This window comes from Mercenaria mercenaria, chromosome 16 (genome assembly GCF_021730395.1).
Source record: "Mercenaria mercenaria strain notata chromosome 16, MADL_Memer_1, whole genome shotgun sequence".
Classification (NCBI taxonomy): domain Eukaryota; kingdom Metazoa; phylum Mollusca; class Bivalvia; order Venerida; family Veneridae; genus Mercenaria; species Mercenaria mercenaria.
The window spans coordinates 67,533,252-67,557,631 of record NC_069376.1 but is presented as its reverse complement, the minus strand read 5'-3'; the positions used below and the strand labels follow the sequence as shown (position 1 = coordinate 67,557,631).

The following is a 24,380-nucleotide window of genomic DNA, read 5'->3' as shown; positions in this document are numbered from 1 at the left end:
AACCTAAAAGTCAATAAATGTTTTGTTATTAAATCCAGCCTACTTGTAAGTAAAAAAATGAATAGAAATATCTGCAGCCTGTGGTCATTTTTCGCAGTAAATTGTGTACGAGGTCGCATTGTCTTGACGTCAAACCGTGATGACGTGACAGCTGAAGGAAAATACGTGTTGTTGACTCCGCCTTCGAGTCAATACGGCTTTTTATCATTGATCTTGTGACTACATCTAGACCAATGGAAAGGACTATAAATATAGAATTAATAATAAAAGCTTTTAGTTTAGTCAACGGTAACTTTTAAGTTCACTTCCAGCAAATAATACAAGATATACTAATCTAAGTCCTGAGATCCGTACGAAAAAACTCTTTCCATTTGTCAAGTCGGAAATAAGCTCAGTATTAACAAATCAAACGCTTAGATTTCAAGAAGTGTATATTGGTATATTTGGCCGTTTATATGATGGTATATTATATTATACAATGAATAAATCGTATTTAACTTTAAATTTAGCGAAGCTATTGATCCCTTTAGAGTTAAAAGTGGGGATGACAACGGTTAACCGGTTAACCGAGTACTCGCTCGGTGTTCCGAGTACATTGAGTATCGATTAGGAGATTTAGTAATCGGGTACAAAAAAAAAATACTAGAAACACGTCAACTTTAACGCGGCTGTTTAAACGACACCAAAGTGTCTACCTGTAATCTTTTCGATGAATTATCCGGATTATACAGACACGAAAAATAAAATTGATGTTCCGAAATAGTTATATAACTACCACTTACTTTGAAATAAGAAAAAATTAAGATGACGTAAAGAAAGCAGGTATACTTATTTTAATCCTCGAGTCTGTCATTCAATCTCAGACAGAAAGTCCGAAATACCATTTCCATATACTGGTACCCACGCGGCATTAAACATCCCAATTTAACTGTTTACAATCCACAAGTTTATTTCTTTCTGCCACATATATTCATCGCTAGAATGTCATTTAAATCAAAATAAACTGATCATATCTTAATGAATGAGATACCGTAGTGAACAGATGCGCTATAATTATTCATTAGCATTGATCGTTTTGTTAAACCAAACTGCTTAATTTCCTACTCTCTGTCCATACAGCATTTGCTTATTTCAACCAGATATTCGCTTTCGACCTTTTTTGATTAGTTATCGTTTTAAGGTAGTTCTACACTACACGTTCGATGAATCGAAAGTAATGGCGTAACGTTATTTATCCGGAAAACGTAGAATAAAGCCTGGATTCGAGTTACATAAATGAAAATCTTTGCACGTTAAATAATTCAAAATAATGTCTTAAAATTAGCGTGAAATATTCGGATCACTTTAGTCATGGTCAAACATCTCAAAAATAAGCACACGGACCTATACATTTTATTTCACCACATCATAAGCCATATGTTTATTTACAGCTGTGAGAAGATACATTAAAATGTACATTGTAGAAAAAATTCTATTCGCAATTTTTTTGAAAGTTATGATTTTCCCACAGACTCTCATTACAAAAAAAAAAAAATAATAAAAAAATGCGTGAAGTCCAAATTTTTCAAATCAGTGTAGCAAAAGTTCAAGGACACGACCCTATCATTTTTATTTGCTGGATTTTCTAGGTAAATTCTGAAGTTTTGAAAAATCAGAGCTAAATCAAATTATACATTGAGGAAAAAACTTCGATCCAAACGTGCAGAACTACCTTAAAATGGTTATAATTTGAACAATTCATTTAAGGTATATTTTCAATGTTTTGTACGTTGAAGTTATTCACCTGTGCGTTTCAGCCCATATAACAATATGATCGTTTTATTTTGCGACTGTGAAGACTCTCAATTCTGTTACTCGGAGGCTTGTCATGCTTTCTCAAGAGCTCTAAATAATTTTGATGATAAACGAATCTGTACTTAATTTTTGAAAAGTCCGAAGTATTGTTTTCAAACATTGACTATCAATATAGGATTGCTGAATCTGTGGTAGCCTTTTGTGTCATATGGTGCCCTGGAGAAAATGCAGATGCTAGGGCTCTTACAGCTTGCAGATATAAGTAGTAGAGTAGATGTAATTTAGAAGTTCTTGATATCAACATTGTCAAGTATGCCCCTTGACAACAGTGTGCCACAACGTTAAAAGAAAAGGATATATGAACAATAATTTGAAGAAAAACAAGCCTGTTTAACCTGCTTTTTACTTATTAAAGACAGACGATTGGGCTTATTGAAAAACATTTGCTCAAAAGAAAATGCTTCTTTTAACTTGAAATAATGACACGGCATTGTTTATTAGCTGTATTTTTCAACGTAAAAATGTGAATATGCGCCGACGTTGTTTGTAAGACATTCTCCTTTCAATTAGACATCGTTTTTAAAAGTTTTTATAAATACTCTTTGTCGACAAGTTATTAGTAATCTTAGGGGAACTGACTAGTTTTACATTGTTATGAAAAAATTATATCATAAAAATCGCATGCGGATGATATCAATTCCTTTAAAGGTCCATTACTAAGGGAAAGTGAGTTGGCAATTTCTTTCATAGCCAGTGCATAGACTTCTGCAAGACACTAAATAATGAAGATTGGCAGGTCAAAATTTACAGAAGGTCTTTGGAACTCAAAGAAATGTATGTGTATTATGTTGAAATTTCAATGAATCGACAGAATGACCCCCAGGTCTTTTTAACTTTCTTCATACTTCATAGAAAAATAATTGTACATATACTGCGATTTATTTCGAATTTCTACATACCAAGTTTCATTTTCCAATAAAATGAAATAGTTTCTGTGCTTTTTAAAAGAAATTAAAATGTTCACTTTCCTTAGTATTGGACCTTTAAAGGCATTTAAGCTATCTTGACAATATATTAATCAGGAATATTTTATAATTTGATTATCTGTTTATATATCCTAGACAGAATATTGTAAACGGATCCCAGTATTTTCTACCCCAACTAATTGCTTTAAATTAGTTATAATTTTAATCAGCAGAAATTAATCATGAATTAATTGGTGAACAGGTGCAGTATAATTGCTCATTAATACAAAAATCCTCTATTTTGTATCATCTTATTTATATCCATATGTTGCATTATCTGATATTGGGTTTCTGAACATATCCAGTTTCATTTCTGAACTTGCCTTAATTCGACCGTTTCGTTTGATTGTTTTTGTTAATTATGCATATATTCTTATAAAAGAAATGCACCATGTACTTTTTATTAGATTGTCTCTTTGAAATGATGCTAACAGTTTACTGTTTATATAAAACATGCACTGTGCTTCATGATTTTCGCATCGTATCCTCTTTTGATAAACTTTTTAACATATTTTACAAATATCCGATTAAAATAAGGACTAGGTTTATTTTTTCTGAATTTTATAAACTACATCTCCATAGTATTCTGGGTGTATAAGTCCAAGTTTTAAAAATGTTTTTAGGTTAGTATTATATTTTCTAACAATTCGGAAGATCTGTCGCAAAATTTACTGAAAGCTTTCCGTAGCTTATGATAACGGTAACCCTGTTGTGATATTTTTTAAGTCACGAATGGTACATATTTACACTACTACCAACCGATGTTATCTTATTTTATCTGATGAAATATTTATCATATATAGGATCGCTACATGAAAAATCCATATCTCATGTTTAGTTAAGACTGAAGAAAAATGTTAAAAGTTTTCTATGTTTCTTTGTCATTACTTACTGTGATTTGTGAATCAACTATTTTAAGCGACGAATTGGAAGAGGATATGGTGATGACCGATAAGGAGTTATATGAAAGTCAAAAGCAAGCGTTTGGCGACGAAATTGAATATGGATATTTAGAAGATAGTCGTTACAAGGCAAACAGAGTAAATAAACGGTTCGATGATTCTAGCAAAGACTCTAGAAAATTTTCAATTTGATTATTAATAATTGCATTCTTTGCGAATAACGCTACAATGCAAAAATAGACAGGAGAATGCTGAATGAAAATTTTATCAAAGAGTTATTTATATTACTTTACTATTATGCAAGTGCATTAACAAAATGTATATTAGTAATGTACTTATATTGCAAAGTCGATCGTATAAATACATATCTACGGAATCTGTATATACGATATATCTTTCGGAAAGCTGTTCCAATAACTAAAATGAGATCTGATCAACTGATTACTTGCCAGGTTTTTTCAACAATTATGGAATGGCATATACATGACTTATGTGAAATACATATTTATATACAATTAAATGGCAATCGCGGAATACTCATATTGCCATATCATTTTCAAATAATTTTGTTTGAAACCGAAAGGACAAGATTCGTGTATAAACCATTCATTGAAAAAAAAAAAAAGATTTATTCTAACTTATTGTATCAGTACGACACCAGTCGAATGATCCGTGACAAGTAATAAAGAGCATCTACACGATATCGCAGAATAATGATCTGTTAAGAGCTTTCATGTGCATTTACATGATGCAAGTATGGTATCTACACGATACAAGTACACTGATGTGACTGCGAAAGCCATAATATTAACGAAGGCCATAATGATATCACATCTACGTGATTCTATTGGAGTACAATATTGTGTGACAAGTTACACATTGTGTCTGCATTATCTAATGGTTAAATATTCTATTTAACATCTATTGACACGAAACTGTAACTGCAAGCTTATTGATCCAAGAATATATATGATGATATTGTCAAGTCATTTTAAATATCACTGTATGTAAATATATTTTACTTGTATCTACAAGCTTCATGCACTAGAACATTCATCTGTTGAGAGAAAAGAATTGTATATATGAGCCGTGCCATGAGAAAACCAATATAGTGGGTTTGTGACCAACATGGATCCAGACCAGCCTGCAGTCTAGTCAGGATCCATACTGTTCGCTTTCAAAGCCTATTGCAATGAGAGAAACCGTTAGTGAATAGCATGGATCCTGACCAGACTGCGCGGATGCTGGTTTTCTCATGGCACGGCTCATATGTGATTAATAAGTGTCAAGTAACACTTACACCTAAAGATTTAAACGAAACTTTATAAACAATGATCTGTTACTGGTTACAAAATCACGTGTGTAAAATAACACTAATATCGTATATAACATTTAAATACACATGTAACGGCAGTGTGTCTACAAGACACATAATAAAATCTTTTTGAACCATAATTGAAATTATAACATTAAAATGTTATCATATTAAGTCTTATAAACTTTGTTCTACTTAAGTACACGTAAATGTGTGTCATGCTATAGTTTTATGATTTGAACGCTAGATTATTTGTGTATTCAAATTTAATAGATATTTCTCAACAGTTTCTTGTTTAACTTAAATTCAGATAGTTGTAGTTTATGTACAGTTGTACTAGAACAAGTTAGTATCAAGGACAGAAAACATGTTCAGATGCCTTCTGTAAGCGTATCGGATACAATCCTACCTCTAGAAAGAAAACCTGGTCGACAATAGCATCACATTCCTGACTGTTGACGTATTCCCTTTACTACGTTTATTAAGTTTTAAGACGGCAGATTGTGAATGTCTGATGTTTCAACCAGTCTGTCCGTACTTGTATTCAGTGTTGTTATATTTTCTGGTCCTTTGGTATCATGACGTCCTTTCAATAAATTTGTGATAGATTTTCGCTTACGCCGGTACTGTGGGCGTGAGAGGTGTTGCTCTTTTCATTAACACTCAATCAAACCGAGTCAGCTATTATTCTGCTTGGTTGCATTCTATGTTTCTTACCATGTAAAGTATGAAGTATACATTCGTTCATATGATATAAAGATAATATATGCAGACAGTTTGATATCGTCATAATGTATGTACTGATAAAAATGCTTACCTTACATAGTGAAGTGTCAAAATGACGATTAAATGAACTTCCGGTTGTATAAAACATTAATTATGCAATGAAACGCTAACATGACTTTGTTTCGTATAGTGGCAAACGCGCGTCGTTCGATTTGACAAAGATATTTGTGCGTCGAATCATAAAGTTGTACGATAAAAACGTCTCCTTCGAGATATACACTTCTTCCTTAAGGATTGTTTGTGTGCATTAAAATATACACGTGCACTTTCAAACTAGTCTTTTATCAACAGATTTGAATCCAGTGTTATGAGGTGAAAATGTGAATAAGAGCATCAGTATACAGATATCAAAATAATAATGGTAAAACATGGCGTGACCAGGTACACTTACAGATATGCGTACTGTACTTATGAATAACTCATGTGACAAGCTATTTCATTTTACAGGTATGCCTCGACCCAGAATCGGATTATGCACTGATATATTTATACATTTGCGTTGAAGCATGCATTAAATGTTATGTTATGTTTTTTTTGTGTCGACATATGAACTTTTATAAGGATACATATGCGCCGTTATATTTATTTAATTTAAAAACGTATGATAACTCCAATAGATCTATATATCTGAAAATTAAGAACAGCTTTTACAAGGAATATTTAAATTTAAACGACTTTGTCTTCGAGACATTGAGTCCGGCACACTTTAAAATTCACGTTTTCAATGTCTCTGCTAATAAATATATACAATCATGAAACTTACTACAGCTGCTATTGTAGAACAATATATATTTTGTCAAATGCCACACTAACATCTTTCCAAGAAATATTTGAATCAGTTCGTAAAACGTTTTGTGTATATCTTCCTGAATTTCGCCTGTTGTCCACTTTATCTCTGTATATCTCATATGGACACTTTCCATGGCTATTCATTGGACGATATATCGTGATATGTCCGTTTCCGCTTATACGTTTTATTTCTACATTTACATGTCACACATTCAACAAAAGATGACAAACATCCAGGAACAGGATCTTCATCATCTCTGTAGTAGCAGTGCACATTAAATATCGTTGCAAGCACAATGCATATGCTTGTGATCAGAACAACCATCAAATAATAGCTGAAAAACGACATTGGGCTGGACGTCACCAACAATTGTCAGAAAAACAATTATTGCAAAGAGCACTGTTAAACTCTATGAAATTTGTTCAACGCTCTCAACCGGAATAGCGAATACATTTAAGAACGCTATGAAAATAATAGTAAATATCACATTCAGAAATACTGTCATAATACGTTTCAGCGCTTGAGTAATAGAATGTCAATGTCCCATTTTCCGAAAAGAAATTACAAACAGTACTTTGTCGTTGCTGGGATGGAATATTATTTCAGACGAGTCATGAGCCCAGTTACTATAGTTGAATCCACATCTATGCTTATCCCATGGGTAATATGTCACATCTACTTTGCACGATGCAGAGAAAACATTACCAGGATAATAAAAGGCGATATCGTCCGATGTGAACCGAATTTACATGCCACGCATCACCTATCTTTTCAAGGTTTTCAACATTGTTTGTTAGAACTGCATTAGGGGTCCAAAATTTGTTACTCTCGACCAGAAAGTCTTTCAAATCTCCATAGTCAGTTGGTGTTAATGCTATGTATTCATCCACCCAGTTTATCGCACAAAAGCTGTAATGGTAAGCTTCTCTTGTATTTCATCAAATTCTTGAATAGAAACTAATTCCAATCCAAAACAAGAGCTGTCGGGGGAAAGCAACGCTCGACTATTCAACAGCCTCGTCAATTGAATGAAAACAACTGTCAAAAAGGGGCATAATTTTGTAAAAGTGCAAAACAGGGTTATGGAACCTGCACAGTGCTTATCAGCTTATGACAGTAGACAAGTGTGTGAAGTTTCAATCCATTCCAATTAGTGGGTACTGAGATATCGGCTAATATATAAGAATTTAACCAAAAACTGCTTAGTATAAAAAGGGGCATAATTTTGTAAAATGCAAAGTAGAGTTATTGAACCTTTGCACAGTATGTCATACCATCACAGTGAACAAGTGTGTGAAGTTTCAATCCTTTCCTTTTAGTGGATACTGAGATACCAGCTTACATACAAAAACTTAACCAAATACAGCTAAGTCGAAAAAGGGCATAATCTTGAAAAAGCAAGAAGTATGCTTTTTCCCAAGCAAAGTCATGCTGTCATTGACTGGAGTTTAGATGTTTCATCAATTACATAATTTGACGAAATGCAGAGGTATTAACAGAAGTTGCTGCCATCAATAAACTTCCAAATGGCAAAAACGCCAAGTGAAAAAGAGGTCATTTTTATGTTAAAAAACCGCTGAACAGAAGATAATCGGGAATCATAGTAGAGTAAAGGTTGTGAACATGTTAAAGAGAGGAGAGTTATAAGTAGAATTAACGTGTGTATAAGAGTTAAACGAATTGTAACTTTGTTGTAAACTTTTATTATCATAACCCATCTAGAGTTGAATATGATGTATTTACTGTTAAGCTAAATTATTACCTGCTCTAAGATAAAATACCTGAAACTATCGGTGAAATAAATATCATTTTTTTGTCTTACAACTGATTTCCGAACAAAGAATACAACGGCAACACTACTATCTTTGTAAAGTTAAAAACATTTTAAATAGAAGAAACTCAAAGCGCCAACAGGATAAAATTAATTACAGCTCGGTTGGTTGACTATGTCCAACGCTTTAGCCGGTTGAACAGAACCAACATTACAAAGCAACAATACAAAACAATTAAGTAGACATCCGCAGACTTGTTCACATATTACGGTGCACATGGAGGCTATTCGAGATTAAACTGGTGTAATGCGCTGAATAGCGGGGTATGGGCCAATAATAATGGGTCTGCCCTAAACGAAATATGAGAGAATTAATTCAAGCTGGATTAGAAAGGGGTCTGAGTATGGAGCTGAATGTTCAGAACTGCAAAGACAAAATATAATGCTGTGTTAATACAATGGATAAACAATACCAAAACTATTAATCGAATATTGTCACCACCTAGCCAATATTCAAGCTGAAAATAACATGAATAAGGTCGCGATGACGATCTCAGAAGATCGAATATAACAGCAATAATATGCCAAATAATTTAAAACATCTTTAATTGTGCGGACAGCTTAATTCATGGGCAAATATCTCAATAAACAAGCGCACGGATTTATGCATTTGATTTCACCATATTAAGGGTCATATGTTTATTTACGAATGTTTTATAAATAAACTATCACAACAGCAATATTTAAGTGCCATATGGCGGCCAAAAAAGTGTCCCGTATTTGGATTCAGTGTTGTTAAAATTTTGGTCCTTTGGGATCATAGAGTCCACCTGATGTTCATGGATAATAGAGTTCGGCTTAAGCATGAGGGTGTCGCATTTTCCACTATCTCTCATGAACAGATTCAGTCAAACCAAGTCTAATATTATTTTGCTTGGTTGCATTCTATGCATCCACATGATATTCTTACAGATTGCATTATTTATTAAATTTTATAGAATAGAGAACATTTTATCATAATTGTGATTTTCCCATAGACTCCCATTATGAGAACTTGTGTGAGGTTCCCAAAATTCCAAACTCACTTTTGCAAAAAAAAAATCGAACTCACGACTCTATCTTTTTTATTTGCCAGATTTTCTAATAGAGAAAAGTTGAAACTTCACAGGCCGCTCAACACGACAAAAACGAAAATGTTGCAGGCTCGGTTTGATATAGTATAAGTATATCATTTAATCTAACCAAATTCTAATTTAAAAAAAAAACAACAACATTTTGACCGAAACATGCAGAACTACCTTAATTAGCTGTAATTCCGCAGCCCGTCTTTCTCCGCCGTTTTTAGATTATGTAACCACGCTCACCGTCTGGTTGAACTACAGTTATTAAATAACTTGTAATTCAGTGTTCAGCTACTAGAATAACTATTTAGATAAATATTATTGAAATATTAAAAAATCTAAATTACATGTATTTTTAAAAATTAGTAATATATTTTATTGTATCTAGCAATCTGTCGTATTAAAGTTCGACAGATATGCGTTTTTAATTATGATTCTTTATCAATAAATATAAGGTGTGATGTGGTCTTTTAACGGTTTCCTTACTATTCAGTTGTAACCGTACCACTGTTCACCGTAAACAATATTCATATTTAATATGCTCACTTTTGATAATTTATGTCTCCCCAACTGTCAAGGTCACAGGGACCTGAACACAGAAAACTCTTTCCTATCAATAACTTAAGAACCATCTGACCCAGAATATTGATACTTAATAGGATGATTGGACATGCAGAGTAGATGACCCTACAGATTTTGGGGTCACTCGATAAAAGGTCAAAGTCACAGGGGCCTGAACATGGAAAACCGTTTCCAATAAATAACCTGAAAACCACTGGGCCCAGACTGTTGTAACATAATGGAATGATTGGGCAAGCCAAGTAAATGATCCCTATTGCAGCCTACCATCAGTGTCTCTTTGACTTTCGCTCCTGTCCCCTATTGACTTTTTGCATATACGACTATGCATTGGGGGAGATATGCGCTTTTCTACAACAACATCTCCTAGTTGTTATAGCTTTAAACATTATAACTGCTATTATTGTACATTTTATTTCTCTACTGGAACAATTCAAATGTTAATGCTAGATCCGCATTATGTATATACTTCATTTTTGTACTGTAAAATGCCTGGGTGAAATAACAGATATATTTTTGTTGTTTTTCCTATTTCAAATCAATAAATGGGTTAAACACAATTTTCTACTTTAAGCTTTAAGTCAATTGTGTCCTACAAGAACGTTTTAGACTAATCAATTGTAGTATATGAACATTTAGTTATTTTTTTGATGTTAAAGTTTAATGTCCAAAAAATATTAACCATTTAAAACTACTATAAACCTGCCTGTTCGTTTTATATAAAACTTTTCATGTTCTTTCCAAAGTTCAACAATTTCATTACCAGGACGGCGTCCAAGTACATAATTGGACTCTACCTTTAATTTGTTTTACAAGAGTATTAGACATTGTTATGTTAAGTACTATGTTCTTTCCAATATTTAATCGTTTAAAGTAAATAATAGACTTAAAACCAAATAAATCCCCATAATGAACAATTAGTTTCTTTCACAAAGCACTATCTCACGTTAAGTACGAACAGGAATAATCACGGAGAAACAAACTGGGATCCAATGGTGAAAAATTCAATTGCCGATCTTGCTGAACTACAACTAAAAATAGTTCTTGTATTTGAGAGTAATAGTGTTTTATCAAGAGGATCACGGGTCGGAGCGCAATTAATAGTTAGTTTGTACAAATGACATCGCACAACCGATAGGACTTGACAAAACACTGATGGGAACGTATCCCTTTTGCAAATGCAAATATAAACCAAAATTCTCTGCTAATATTTAGAAAAATCAGACTGTTACTTCTAATGTTATAAATGCAATATGACTGAAAGATAATTTTCTTTAGCATTCAATATAAACGAGCTCTTCTACAGTCCCTTGATCCGTGATCAAGCTACCGCTTTAAAGACCCTTTTATTTTATACATACCTATTGTTACATCAGCCGAAAAACCACCATCAATATTACTCATTGAGCCTTTGGAAGGTTAAAATCAGTGACGTGGTCGTGGATCTGACTGTCGCTTAATGGAAATTCATGCCTAAAAATCGTTGATAGCTAATGGAGATTTTCTCTCCAATTAGTATTCGTTTCATTATCTAAACAGTTTGAATTACAATACATCGTTTCATATCGAACATTGAATTAAGAATATTTTGAATTGTATTGTTTTTCATTGACCGATAGATGTATAGCTACATTTCATCTTTGATTCTTGCAGTAAATCTTTATCCATTTGACGGACAATCATATCCATTTGCTCACACATACCTTTGAACTACGACATTGATTCTATCAATACATAATAGCAAGTGATAAGTATTGGTTTTCATTGACCAATAAATGTATATCAACATCTAGTCTTTTATTCTTGCAATGATTAACATGTTTTAGAAACAAATATACTGTCTATCTAACAAGAAAAGATATTTTGTATGGTTTTCCAGAAATCAAAGTGAAAGTTCAGTCAATCCGAGTACACTACTTTGTTGCTTGGTTGCTTTATATGCTTATAAAGGACTTTTTAACCCTTATCATGCTGGACGCGACTGGCCATGCCTTTGCGACCAGTGTAGATCATGATCAGCCTGCACATCCGTGTAGTCTGATCAAGATCTGCACTGCTCACCATTCAGTCCGTATCTCTTACTAGTTAATAATATTGTCCAAACTGAAAGACGGACAAGTTTATTATAGAAATTAAGCAGGGCGAAGGTTTACAGATTTTATTAGTTTATCTGTTGTATGCGTCAAGTTATCGTGAAGTCTCTTTTGAAAATGTCTGATGTCTGGATACTGTCTTTAAAGTTTTTATCAAACTTAGAATCATCGTAACTAAAATTAGGGGATGTTCTATGACATTGTCACAGTATTGAACAAACCTATTTGTGTACCTGTAACGGTATTCTACTTACCCAATATGGCCATTCAATACTGGATGCACATACCATTAAACATGGTTTAAAACCCTTAAAATACCCATTAAAATAGGAAAGCCGTTAATTAACCCCATTAATTCTTGCATCACTTTATTTAACATGTTTCACAATATTAATTGGTTTCATGTTAAAATATCATTAAAACACCCATTTGTGACCATGAATCATGCCATTAAAAATTTAGTTTGGTAGCTAAAAAAGTTAATGGCTTTGAAAAAATAGTGAAATTCTGTATAGTTTGAATTTAACAGGTTTATTCATGGCCCTTAAATTTGATTTAATGCCCATTAAATGTTCAGGTTCTGTACGAATTCATTCAAGAGTAAACTTAAAGACCCTTAACAGCAATGTGATGCCCATTAAATTTTACATTCTGTAAAATGTGATACGTATATTTTCTTTTCTTGATTTTTGGCTTGCACTCCCATTGAATGCTTATAATTCCTGTCCCATATTGTTTTAAATGGACTTTAATCACAATAAATACATACTACGCACACATTGTCTATAATATATCATGATGTTATATTTAGTTGCATTAAAGTTATTTCCCCTTGATGCAGTTACGCCATTTTTTTCAAATGTTTGTCAAATTGTGTTCCTACAAAAAATTGGATTTATTTCAATGAAAGTTAGATGAAAACATATTGATTTATTTGATAACATCAATCTACATTATTTTGGTAAGGGTAAATACATACTGATGCATGCCACTTTTTCTGTTTTTTGTTTGTTTTTTTCCCTGTCCAAATAATCATCATTTGTATAAGAAAATGGGTGGGGTAAGGAATTTCCATTATAAAATGTGTTCAGACCAGTTTAGATATTTAAATTTTACAATCCTTGAGTAGAAACTAAGATTTATAGAGAAGTGAACAGTACATATGATTGTAAAGATGTACAGTCTGATTTAAATTCATTTTGGGCATGGGCAGATCAATCGCTTCTTCGTTCCAATGAATCAAAGAGTGTGGTACGCTTGGGGAGGGGGACGCTACTTGCGATGCAATCCCTCAAACATTTTCTGTTAGCTGTTTAAGTGCATGCAGCTGAGCACAAAGTACTGAAGTAGAGCTAAATTATGATTGCCCATTGTGTGCTGACATTGTCATCAACAGTGGCTTTTTGAATACACCTGATGCCTAATGTCTGTATCAATAAAAACTTGGTCAGAATGTGTGTCAATACTATAATGTTGAATAGTTAAAACTACCAACATGGTCACTTGATCTATTAAACCGGTACCTGTAAACCATTCTCAGTACAACACAATACAATACAATATCCATTTATTTTCTTATTTCATATGAACATATGACAGAATAAGGATACAATAAGACAAATGTTTGTACGAGACTGTTACATGTGTTTACATTACAAAATAATGAAACAAATATTCTTCTAGCTTTTTACAAAACAGTGCATATGTATAGATACTATTATATGTGTAGTAATACGTAGTTTAAATCAATACGGCAAATTCAAATATGAAGTTGATTATCTTAAGATGTCTAATTCTGATGGCAAATTTTCATGGCCCTTTATTTGATATACCATTAAAATATTACCTACCCATTAAACTTAAATCTGACATATTAATGAGACCATTAATCAATTTCTTTTAATAATTAATGGCCAATAATTGTATTAAAACAATTAATGGCCCCATTAGTTCTTACTTATTAATGTGGTATTAGGGGGTACTTTTTTAATGGCACATTAATTTCATGCGAATTAAAAATTTTCATGGAGTTTTAAGGAGCCTGTTAACTTATTTTAATGGTTTATTTTAAGCAGCTTTGTATGGCCATCAAAGTCATTTTAACCTGGGTTTTAATATACTTATTTCATGGCTTTTTAATGTATGACATTCAAACTATGGTCATGAAAAGCCCATTAAATAGTAAGAAGTAATGGGTGAATTTTAATGGTGACCTGTTAAAACTCTGTTAAAAACGTTTGAAAAAATTAAGGCCAATTGCATGACCCTTTTAATGGCATGTGCATCCAGTAGTGATTGCAGCTGTACATGAAGATAAGAAGAAAATAAAACAATATTCTAAAATACTGCTTCCTAACAAGTCACCATTTAACTGTTCTAAGATGATTTTCGGATTATGGTCAGTTCTAACTTTCGACGCATTAAACTCCCAAACTGTAAAATTAAGTTTAGCATATATTAAGTTACACCGACACAATTATAGGTCATATAGCAATTTTCAAGCTTTGCCCATCAGAGAACTATTTCCACAAGGACTGGAACCTATGGAGAACCAACGATCTTCCGCAAGCCAGGAGGATGACCTCCTCACATATACGGATTCTACACAGGGAGCTAGGTTTCGAACGTATTACGCTGAGGCGAACGTCATTCAAAGTCAGCAATCGTAACCACCCAAAACTTATCGTTTGTTTTATTCAAATATTTGCGAATTTCTGTTACAAAATCTATTTGAAAAGGATTCAATACTAAACTTAAGACAAACAAATGTGCTTGATATACAAAGAAATACCAGGCTAACTTAATATTGTTAGACTACTACTAAGTTCAATGTTTTGCTACGATAATAAAACCGTTTATTTTATGTTTTTCGGTGGTTTATCGAAATATAACGGTGAATTATATCCTGATAAACTCACTGGCCACTCAGTGAAAATTATCAAATCTGATACCCGGATTAACGTCAAAAAGTTTACCGAGCGTACTGAAAGCCGGAAACAATATGACGATGACGTCGTTAAAATGACGTCATCTTTGCGATGCTTCCTGATAAAATTTCCCGCAAATTTCGACATTTTATTGAAATAAACACAACAAAAGTAGAGTTTTAGACATAAAATAAACAGAAAAATTGTTGGTATCGATGTAATATCACGGTAATTTCACTCGTGAACACCAAAAGTTGTTATTTTCACTCGTGACTGCGCCACTCGTGAAAATATCACTTTTGGTGCCCACTCGGTGAAATTATAACATGATATTACACCGAAACCAACAATTATCCTCTATGTCTTCAAATCCATAAATATTGTTTTCATTTTGATATAATTGTTGGGACAATTGTTATGTCCCCGTTAGAATTATAAACATAAAGGTGTACAGAGAAAAAGTTATGTGATAAGAAGTTCATACTATCTATGTTAATTCATATTTTCTCGCATTTAGTTGTTGTTAAGTACCATAAAATGATCGAGATATAACTTAACTTTAAACAACAAATGCCTGGAAAATACGAACTGAATGGCGATCTTCAATTAAACTATTCTCTTGGAATGATTTATTAGTTTGTTTGTTTTCGGTTTAACACCGTTTATCAACAGTATAGCAGTTATGTAACGGCGGACAGTTAACCTAATCAGTGTTCCTGGATTCTGTACAAGTATAAACCTGTCCTTCGCAAATAACTGCCACTTCTCCACATGAATAAGCGATTGAGGACGAATGATTTGAAATACTATGTCTTTTATCAAATCATCACGGAGAACATACGCCTCGCCCAGGGCTCGACCTTACGGCCCTGCGATCCGTAAATCTGGGCTTTCCCTATTGAACTAAGCGGGCGGGCTTTCTCTCGGAATGAAAGGCAGTGATACTGCAGCATACAATTCTCAAAAATACTTTTCAGTAATATCAGTCAGCTTTGAGATAACGTTAGAGTTACAAATAAAATGTATAAACATTCGGTATTTACTATCATAATAGAAATAAATCTGTCTTTTTAAATCGGGTTTAGTCCGTGATTTAAAATCTAACATTCAATATTTTCAAGTGCGTCTGCAGAAATTAAAAGTAAGGCAAATTAAACAGTTTTATAATCAAAATCTATCATGTTTTGCTCGCGCAAGATAAATCTATTCTGTTTGTCAATTTCTTGACAGAAATGTGCGTTTAAAGAGTAGATTGACAAACATTCCCAGAGTATCATTTTAAGACAAGCTTTCCCTATTGCTTCTGGTTGACTTTGTAATGCTCCGATAAACTTATTCGTTGTATCAATGTGTATTTGCTGATTTACTCACATAGCATTTTAATCTTTCAGCGTCTTTCGTTGGCAAATATGCACATAAAAAATACAAAAGTTGCTATCGATAAAATTAGAAACGACAGAGCAAAGAAGATTTTGTCAAATGCCACACTGACATCTTTCCATGAAACATCTGTATCCGTTGTAAAGGTTTCTGGTCTTAATCGTCCTGAATTTCTCTCGCTTTCCACTTTGCCGCCATTTATGTTAAGGTCAGACAGGAACTTCCCGTGGTTCACTGTTTGATGATGTGTGGTTTTCTTTGATATAACGGAGGCCTCTAAACTATCACCGTCCGCCCAGTAGTTTCTCATATATTTATCTGCAGCCACATTCTTTCTCATATATTTGTCTGAAGCAATGTTCTGTTGCTTCCCACTGTTTCCGTACATATACCAATTGCTTTCGTGGTTGATGCCCGAATAGACCGGTTTCCTCTTGGATCCTTTTTTTCTGGATTTACAATTTACACATCTAACAAAACGCGTTAAGCCTCTATGTACAGGGTCATCGTCATCACTGTAGTAAAGGCGCACATTAAATATCGTTCCAAGAGTTATACATATGCTAATGACAAGAATAACTAATAAATAGTAGCTGAAAAATGACATTGGACTCGACGTTTTCGGTAAGTTATCTCCAACAAGTGTCAGAAAAACAGCTATTGCAAGGAGCATAGTTATACTATAGGAAATACGTTCTCCGCTTTCTATTGGAATAGCGAAGATTATTACATTTAAAAATGCCAAGAAAATAATAGGAAGTATCACATTCACCAGTACAAATCGAGGTTTTCTTTCAAGGTACAAAGAAACATCAATAAAACTGCCATTATTGTAATTTTCGACACTTGAGTTATAAAATGCCCATGCTCCATTTTCCGAAAAGTATGTTGTCTGTACTTTATCGTAAACAGATTTGAATACTATTTCAGATTTGCTATGAGCCCAAACATTGAAACTGAATTCACATCTATGTCTATCCCAAGGGTAGTATGTCACATCTACTCTGCAAGATGCATGGAAAACATTACCAGGATAATAATAGGCAATACCGTCCGAAGTAAACCGAATTACCTGCCAAGCATCACCTATCTTTTCAAGTTTTTCAACATTGTTTACTAGAACTAGATTCGGAGTCCAAACTTTGTCACTCTCAATAACCAATTCTTCTAAATTTCCATAGTCTGATTGGTTCCATTTCATGTATTCATCCACCCAATATAACGTAACTACTGCTGCTATGGTAAGCTTCTCTTGTACTTCATCAAAAGCCTGAATAGACAGTAATTCCAATCCAGTGTAAAGAACCATTGGGGCAGATTGGTTAACAAGAGGTCTAAATGTTTTTTCATAATTTTGCTGTTTATCAGCTAGTAGTTTTTTGGCATCCATCATAGTGTGGCCTGTCACTGTTGAGAACAGAATTACTAAAAGCAAAAAACACGTAACATTCATTGTGCTCTTGCAAAGCATATTTGCTCCGTATGTATAAGAAAAGAAGTTTTTACTCTGCGACCTTTTGAATATCTAAATGCGTTTATGTTGTATACTGGCACTCTGCTTTTTTTCTACAAATCTGGTATATGTTTGTCTAATCTGGTAGCCAATGTAGCCTGAAAAATACAAAAAAAAGATGACGTTATTTGTTTGCATATTTTTACATCAAGTGAATATTTACCAAGCTTGAACATTTCTTTACTTATGTTATTTTGAAAGACTCAGTTTTATGCTATTTCGTACATTCAATACCCTTTATCAGATTATATTGTCGTTTTAGTCAATATTTGGTGAAGTTAGTAAAAGAATTGTTTAGATAAAATTTGTTCTGTTTCCCATTAATGTAGATTTCGTGAATTTCTATTAACAAGAGGGCCATGATGGCCCTATATCGCTCACCTGAGTTTAATTGCTTTCTTGAAAAAAATTATTTGCTAAAGCTAAACAAATAACCCCATGGGGTGGGGTCAATTTGACCCCGGAGGTAATGATTTGAACAAATTTTGTAGAAGTCTACTAGGCAATGCTACATGTCAAATATCTAAGATCTAAGCCTTCTGGTTTATTTTTAGAAATTTTTTGAAGATTTTCCTATGTAAAATCAAGTGACCCCTGGGGTGGGGTCAATTTTAACCCCGGGGGTCATGATTTGAACAAATTTTGTAGAGGTCCACTAGGCAATGCTACATATGAAATATCTAAGCTCTAGGCCTTCTGGTTTATTTTGAAGATTTTTCTATGTACAATCAAGTTATCCCATGGGGCGGGGTCAATTTGACCCCGGGGTCATGATTTGAATAAATTTTGTAGAAGTCTACTAGGCAATGCTACATGTCAAATATCTAAGATCTAGGCCTTCTGGTTTATTTTTAGAAAATTTTTGAAGATTTTCCTATGTAAAATCAAGTGACCCCTGGGGTGGGGTCAATTTTGACCCGGGGGTCATGATTTGAACAAATTTTGTAGAGGTCCACTAGGCAATGCTACATGTCAAATATCTAAGCTCTAAGCCTTCTGGTTTATTTTTAGAAATTTTTTGAAGATTTTCCTATGTAAAATCAAGTGACCCCTGGGGCGAGGTCAATTTTGACCCCGGGGTCATGATTTGAACAATTTTAGTAGAGGTCCACTAGGCAATGCTACAAGTCAAACATCTAAGCTCTAGGGCTTCTGGTTTTTGAGAAGAAGATTTTTTAAGATTTTCCTATGTAAAATCAAGTGACCCCCGGGGCGGGGTCAATTTTGACCCTGGGGTCATGATTTGAACAAACTTGGTAGAGGTCCACTAGGCAATGCTTCACACCAAATATCTAAGCTCTAGGGCTTCTGGTTTTTGAGAAGAAGATTTTTAAAGTTTTTACTTTTGGTTGCCATGGCAACCAGAATTCTGTATGGAATTCAATTCTTTGAACAATTTTTAAAGAAGACCATCCAAGGAACAACCCTGTAAAGTTTCATCAAAATTGGCATGTTGGTTTAGGAGGAGATGTTGTTTAAAGGAAAGTGTGGACGGACGGACGGACGACGGACGGACGGACGGACGGACGACGGACGGACGGACGGACGGACGCCGGACGGTGAGTGATCACAATACCTCACCCTAAGGTGAGCTAAAAATAAACACACACAAAAACAAAACAGAAACAATCACACTGTGCAAAAATAAAAATGTAAATAAGAGACATGATTCCAATATTTTAGACTTGATTTTTTGTGACGCGCGTTACGGGGGTAAAAATTAATAAATTCGGCTAACATCATTTCGAAATCATGACATAGAAATCACATTAGTTTGCTTTTACATGTAAGGTGAAAATCCCATTCATTCGTAAACATTTGTGTTTTTAATGTCATTGCCGACTGTGTTGCTCACACAAGTAGAAGGTATTACGATTTTACAGCGAAACGAAAAAATATGCTCTTTGTTTTCGTACTAATGAACTAAATATATAGATTAAAGTTTTAAACTTCTTAATTATTTAATGGTTTATAACCCTAGTAGTAAACTTATTAATCTTTGACACTTTAAGTACTGACAACTTATTATACTTGTTAAGCGTTCAATCCCGTAATCGGCACAAGTGTTTCATTTAATCTTACAAATATATTTAGACTTAGTGACTAAAGCATACACAGTAATTATTTATATTTAATTGTTATAAAATGAAAAAATGTAAAATCAGTTCAAAATTACAACATTAAATCGTAAATAATTTACCTTTTCATTTTATTTCACCATTTTAACCCTTTCGTATTTCATTCCGAACCACAGTAAATCGTTAAACAAATTACTACATTACAAATGCACTCTAGGTAACCTTCAAATCCTTTACGAAAACAAGTTGTTCTATATAGAATAAGCTGTCGATGATTTCACACATTCAACAATTGGTGTCCTTTTGGCAAATACTATAAAACAGGTTTACAAACCAAACCTATCATAATCACTGATACAACATAGTCCTTATTCTTACAATGATACAGCCTTTCTGTCTCACTGCGCTCATTGAAAGTATTTTAGTTAGATAGAAGTACTTCCGTCATCGTGGCAATACAACAACTGATCGATAGATAGCCGATACCGTTAACTGGTGATTTAAATTTAATGTCTTTTATTAATTAAATGAATAATATTTGCTATGATACTTCACGCTCATTACCGAAGTTATACGAAGCATAAGACGAAAAGAGTCATCTCGGCTACTATTTGTTAATCAAATCAGAAGACAGTGAATTAACTTTTTACTGGTTCGGTCAGCTCTTCAATTACCCGGAACCATTCTATTCACCAAACACTTCGATAAACTTTGAAAAATTAACAACGCTATCATACTTTATTTGATAAATCAGTTACTGCACTATGATATAACTGGTAACCGAATTTGAACACATTTAATTTTTCTATAGCTTTCATTACATGAAGCCCCGCATTCCAAATTTGTTATCCCAACATCTTAAAAAATAGATATTCATTTTGATGTTAATATTTGAACAATAATTGGTTCCGTATTTTTAGGTTGAAGGCTAAAGTGAATGTTCACGTTTGCTCAAAACTTGCCTAAAAACTGACAGTCTCTGAATGGAGTAAATTCTAAACTGTCTTATATAAAGAGGTCTTGCTTTATCAAACTACATGTATAACTGTATGGTCTATTCATTAATGAAGAAAATATCTAATGTAAATGAAAAAAAAATACTGATAAAGGAAACATTCAGGTTTTAATCATACTTTAAAACAAATCTTAAATTTTCAGTATGGAACAGATCTTGACCGGAACCAAAAAAATGACCAAATATTCTGTGAAAGAATCTGGACGTATGATCAAAATATTTTTGTGGTCTTTAGCTGTACACACTACTAAAACATTTCCATGTGAATTAAATATTAGACATGCTGCCCAATTTCTTACAACTCTGTGATTTAAGCATTATTCAATGACACGTTCCAAACAGAAAATAAGTTTGTTTCGAAAAGAAAAAAAAAACAACATATAATCAATATAGAAGGTAAATATTCTGGAAGCAAACTTGTTTTCAATTATCAACGATCAAATTTTCTTCCAAATAATGTAGGTCTTACAAAGGCTTATTATAACAAGTGAACATTGTCCTTTGTTGATTGCATAGAAGTTGTACATTTACGAAAGTTTAAGATGTTTTGATCTTGTTCTTTTGATAGTATTTTTTCACTAAAATTAATCTAGCCTGATTTAAAAACTACCTACGTGATGTACATACTAGGGATACCACATCAATGTAGTAACCCTATTTCCTAACAGTGATAATCATGATTTATATTATATGTTGTTGCGCCCATTGAAAAACATGTTGGTTTAACTTGTATTTGATAAGAATCATTACCTTTTGGTAAAAGCAGATGAAATGAAATACACAATAGTCCAACCTGTTTATTAAGCAGCATTCCATTAGATAATAAGATAATAGCATGACGATAATTGTTCAGATAGAAAAGTATTGTGAAAAGATATTTTACCATTTTGACAAATGTAAAGAAAAAACCACACAGAAGTATACTAAAAACTAGTAGCTACTAAGTATTGACAGTTACGTGAAAAACTTGCATATGACCGGAGCTACACAATGTGTGCGTTATGTTGAGATGTTAGAGCGACCTACTGTTAGCTGATGATTTAACGTTACAAAGATATATTACCTCAGAACTATGCCAATCTGGATAAAGTAATTCCACGTGAAATAAAGACAAAAAATGCATGTTTAAGGATTAATCTCTTTTAAGAATTTCAATCTGAATATCATATACATTAAACTAAAGTACTCGAGCAGTCCTTCCGCCCCCACCTACTTTAAAAAGTCCAAGGTATTTCATGGCAATATTGATCTACATAGCCACCACTTATTCCTTTCAATAAGATAGAAACAGTCATGTAACTTGATATACAGAAACAAACTCAAAAATGATTATTGCCAAATACGCAGCCCCTCAAAGCCCAACGTTAACATTTTGTAATTTCATTTAGTTATTGCAAAGATTCGTAGTACGCATATCAAAAACAATGACAAAACATTCCAAAATGACTTCAAGCAAATCTCCTTCATCAATCTATCATAGAAAATGGGATTGGCATTGTAGCATTTCCGCAGCCTTTCATACAAGGATGTATATGTTAAAAATACACGTTACTGTCACAGACAAAATAAAATAAGCTAGGAGTGTATAATATATCTAAATAGAACTATAAACTATTAAACAATAGCTTAATTGTAATTTTGTACAATAGTTTTTATCCATTATCATATGTATAATATAAAGGGAAGGGTAGGGAAAATATAACTCGAAGCAGTTTTTTTTTATCGAAATTGATGATAAAATATATTATAGGTCATTACAAATAAAAGCTTTGACTGAAAAAAGATTTTACTTTATAGCCTAGCCACGTTTGTACCTTTTTTCGTGAGGTAATATTTTTTTTAGTTCCCGTCCCCAAAAAAAGATAGCTGCGATATTAACCTATGTTTTTGTTATTCGGAACACTAATTTTCGAGCTGCATTCACATTCGCTATTATACACTTTAAACATTTTAGTCAAAATATCGTTTTGTTTTTCTGTCTCACTGCATCCATAAAGAACCCAAGTTAGTTTGCTTAATGCATATCAATATTGACGACTACGTAGACAACCATTTCTGGTAAATTCCCGATGGTTCAATTCATGATTGATTTAAATCTAAACAAATATACTATACAACAAAAATTAAAACATACCATTATGATGATGTATTTGCCAATTTTGAAGATATTTCATAAAGACTTTCTCATTGAAAAGCTGTTTATGGAAACCCTCCTAAATGCTACAATGAATAACAACAACATAAACACTTCACAGTCCGGACATATCCTGCCAATGTAAGCTAATAATTTATAAACATGTTAAATTTCGTTGTAGCCAATGAATAGTTCCGAGCGTGCGCTTTGTTTGGAACTAATTACAGTTTGATTATTTATCATCCATTAGGGAGGGTTTTTATAAAAGACTTTTGCGTAGTAGGACAAAGCGGAGTGTGGGTGCATATGGTGATTGATATTTCAAGGGAATTATCTCATCAAAATTTATTCATAATTTTTGTTGTAGAAAAACGAGCCTAGAACAGCGACTAGGCTTTCGTTTGTCAGTAAGAGGAAAAATATGCTCAGTTTTTGACATTCTGTCATGTAATGTTAAAGGAATGTAATTCAGAATTATAAGATGTGCACATGAGGATTTGCTGAACAAAGTGCTCCAACTGGGCTATTGTGATAGGACTGAATCCATAGTTCGTATTCATCCATCGTTCACAATGTTGCTGTTACCATTCTAGTAACCTTTTCTTCCCAAGCTTTATGAATCATAGTTAGAATGTTTGTCTTAACAAAATCGCTGCAGAATTTGACAGTAGCGTATCTTGGTGCAAACAATAAGCCACGTGTTCAAATGATAGAAAACATTGTTACAATTATAACTACCATTACTTCTTCTTGATCTACACGAAACCTTGTCCGAATGTCTTTGTTCATAAATTTTAGACCAAGTTTTAAAGTGGATTATCTGGGGTCACATATTTTGTCATTTATTAATAAGTCAAATTTCTATGCAATAACTTCTTGATTTAACCAAAGTTGTTTTTTCTATATTTTGATCCAGCTACATTGCCTTTAAACATAAGATAGTACAGTTTTAAACATGGCCTATATTTTATAAAGACAAATGTCTGGCTATGTTTCATACTGATCAGGTGGAGCATATGATCTCTATCCTGTTAAGACCGTATTTACCATTATTATACGCCCGAAGGGTCTTATTATGTTATACCCCCGTTGTTTGTCTGTCTGTCATTCTGTCTGTTAGAAATTTCGTGCCCGCTCTGTAACTTTTCAACCCCTTG

The 24,380-nt window shown here is 33.2% G+C and overlaps 1 protein-coding gene across 1 annotated transcript; it reads right to left on the bottom strand.

Annotated features, from left to right (window-relative positions):
* Positions 1–15,496: 15,496 nt before the first annotated feature.
* On the bottom strand, positions 15,497–18,076 carry LOC123541043 (acetylcholine receptor subunit beta-type unc-29-like). The gene has a single exon (XM_045326398.2). The coding sequence runs from the start codon at positions 17,952–17,954 to the stop codon at positions 16,491–16,493; it is 1,464 nt and encodes a 487-aa protein (XP_045182333.2). The 5' UTR covers positions 17,955–18,076; the 3' UTR covers positions 15,497–16,490.
* Between the last annotated feature and the right edge of the window lie 6,304 nt (positions 18,077–24,380).

Bases quoted from the DNA above. Each gene is read 5' to 3' on its own strand.
- LOC123541043 (XM_045326398.2), bottom strand. From the start codon at position 17,954: ATGCTTTGCAAGAGCACAATGAATGTTACGTGTTTTTTGCTTTTAGTA.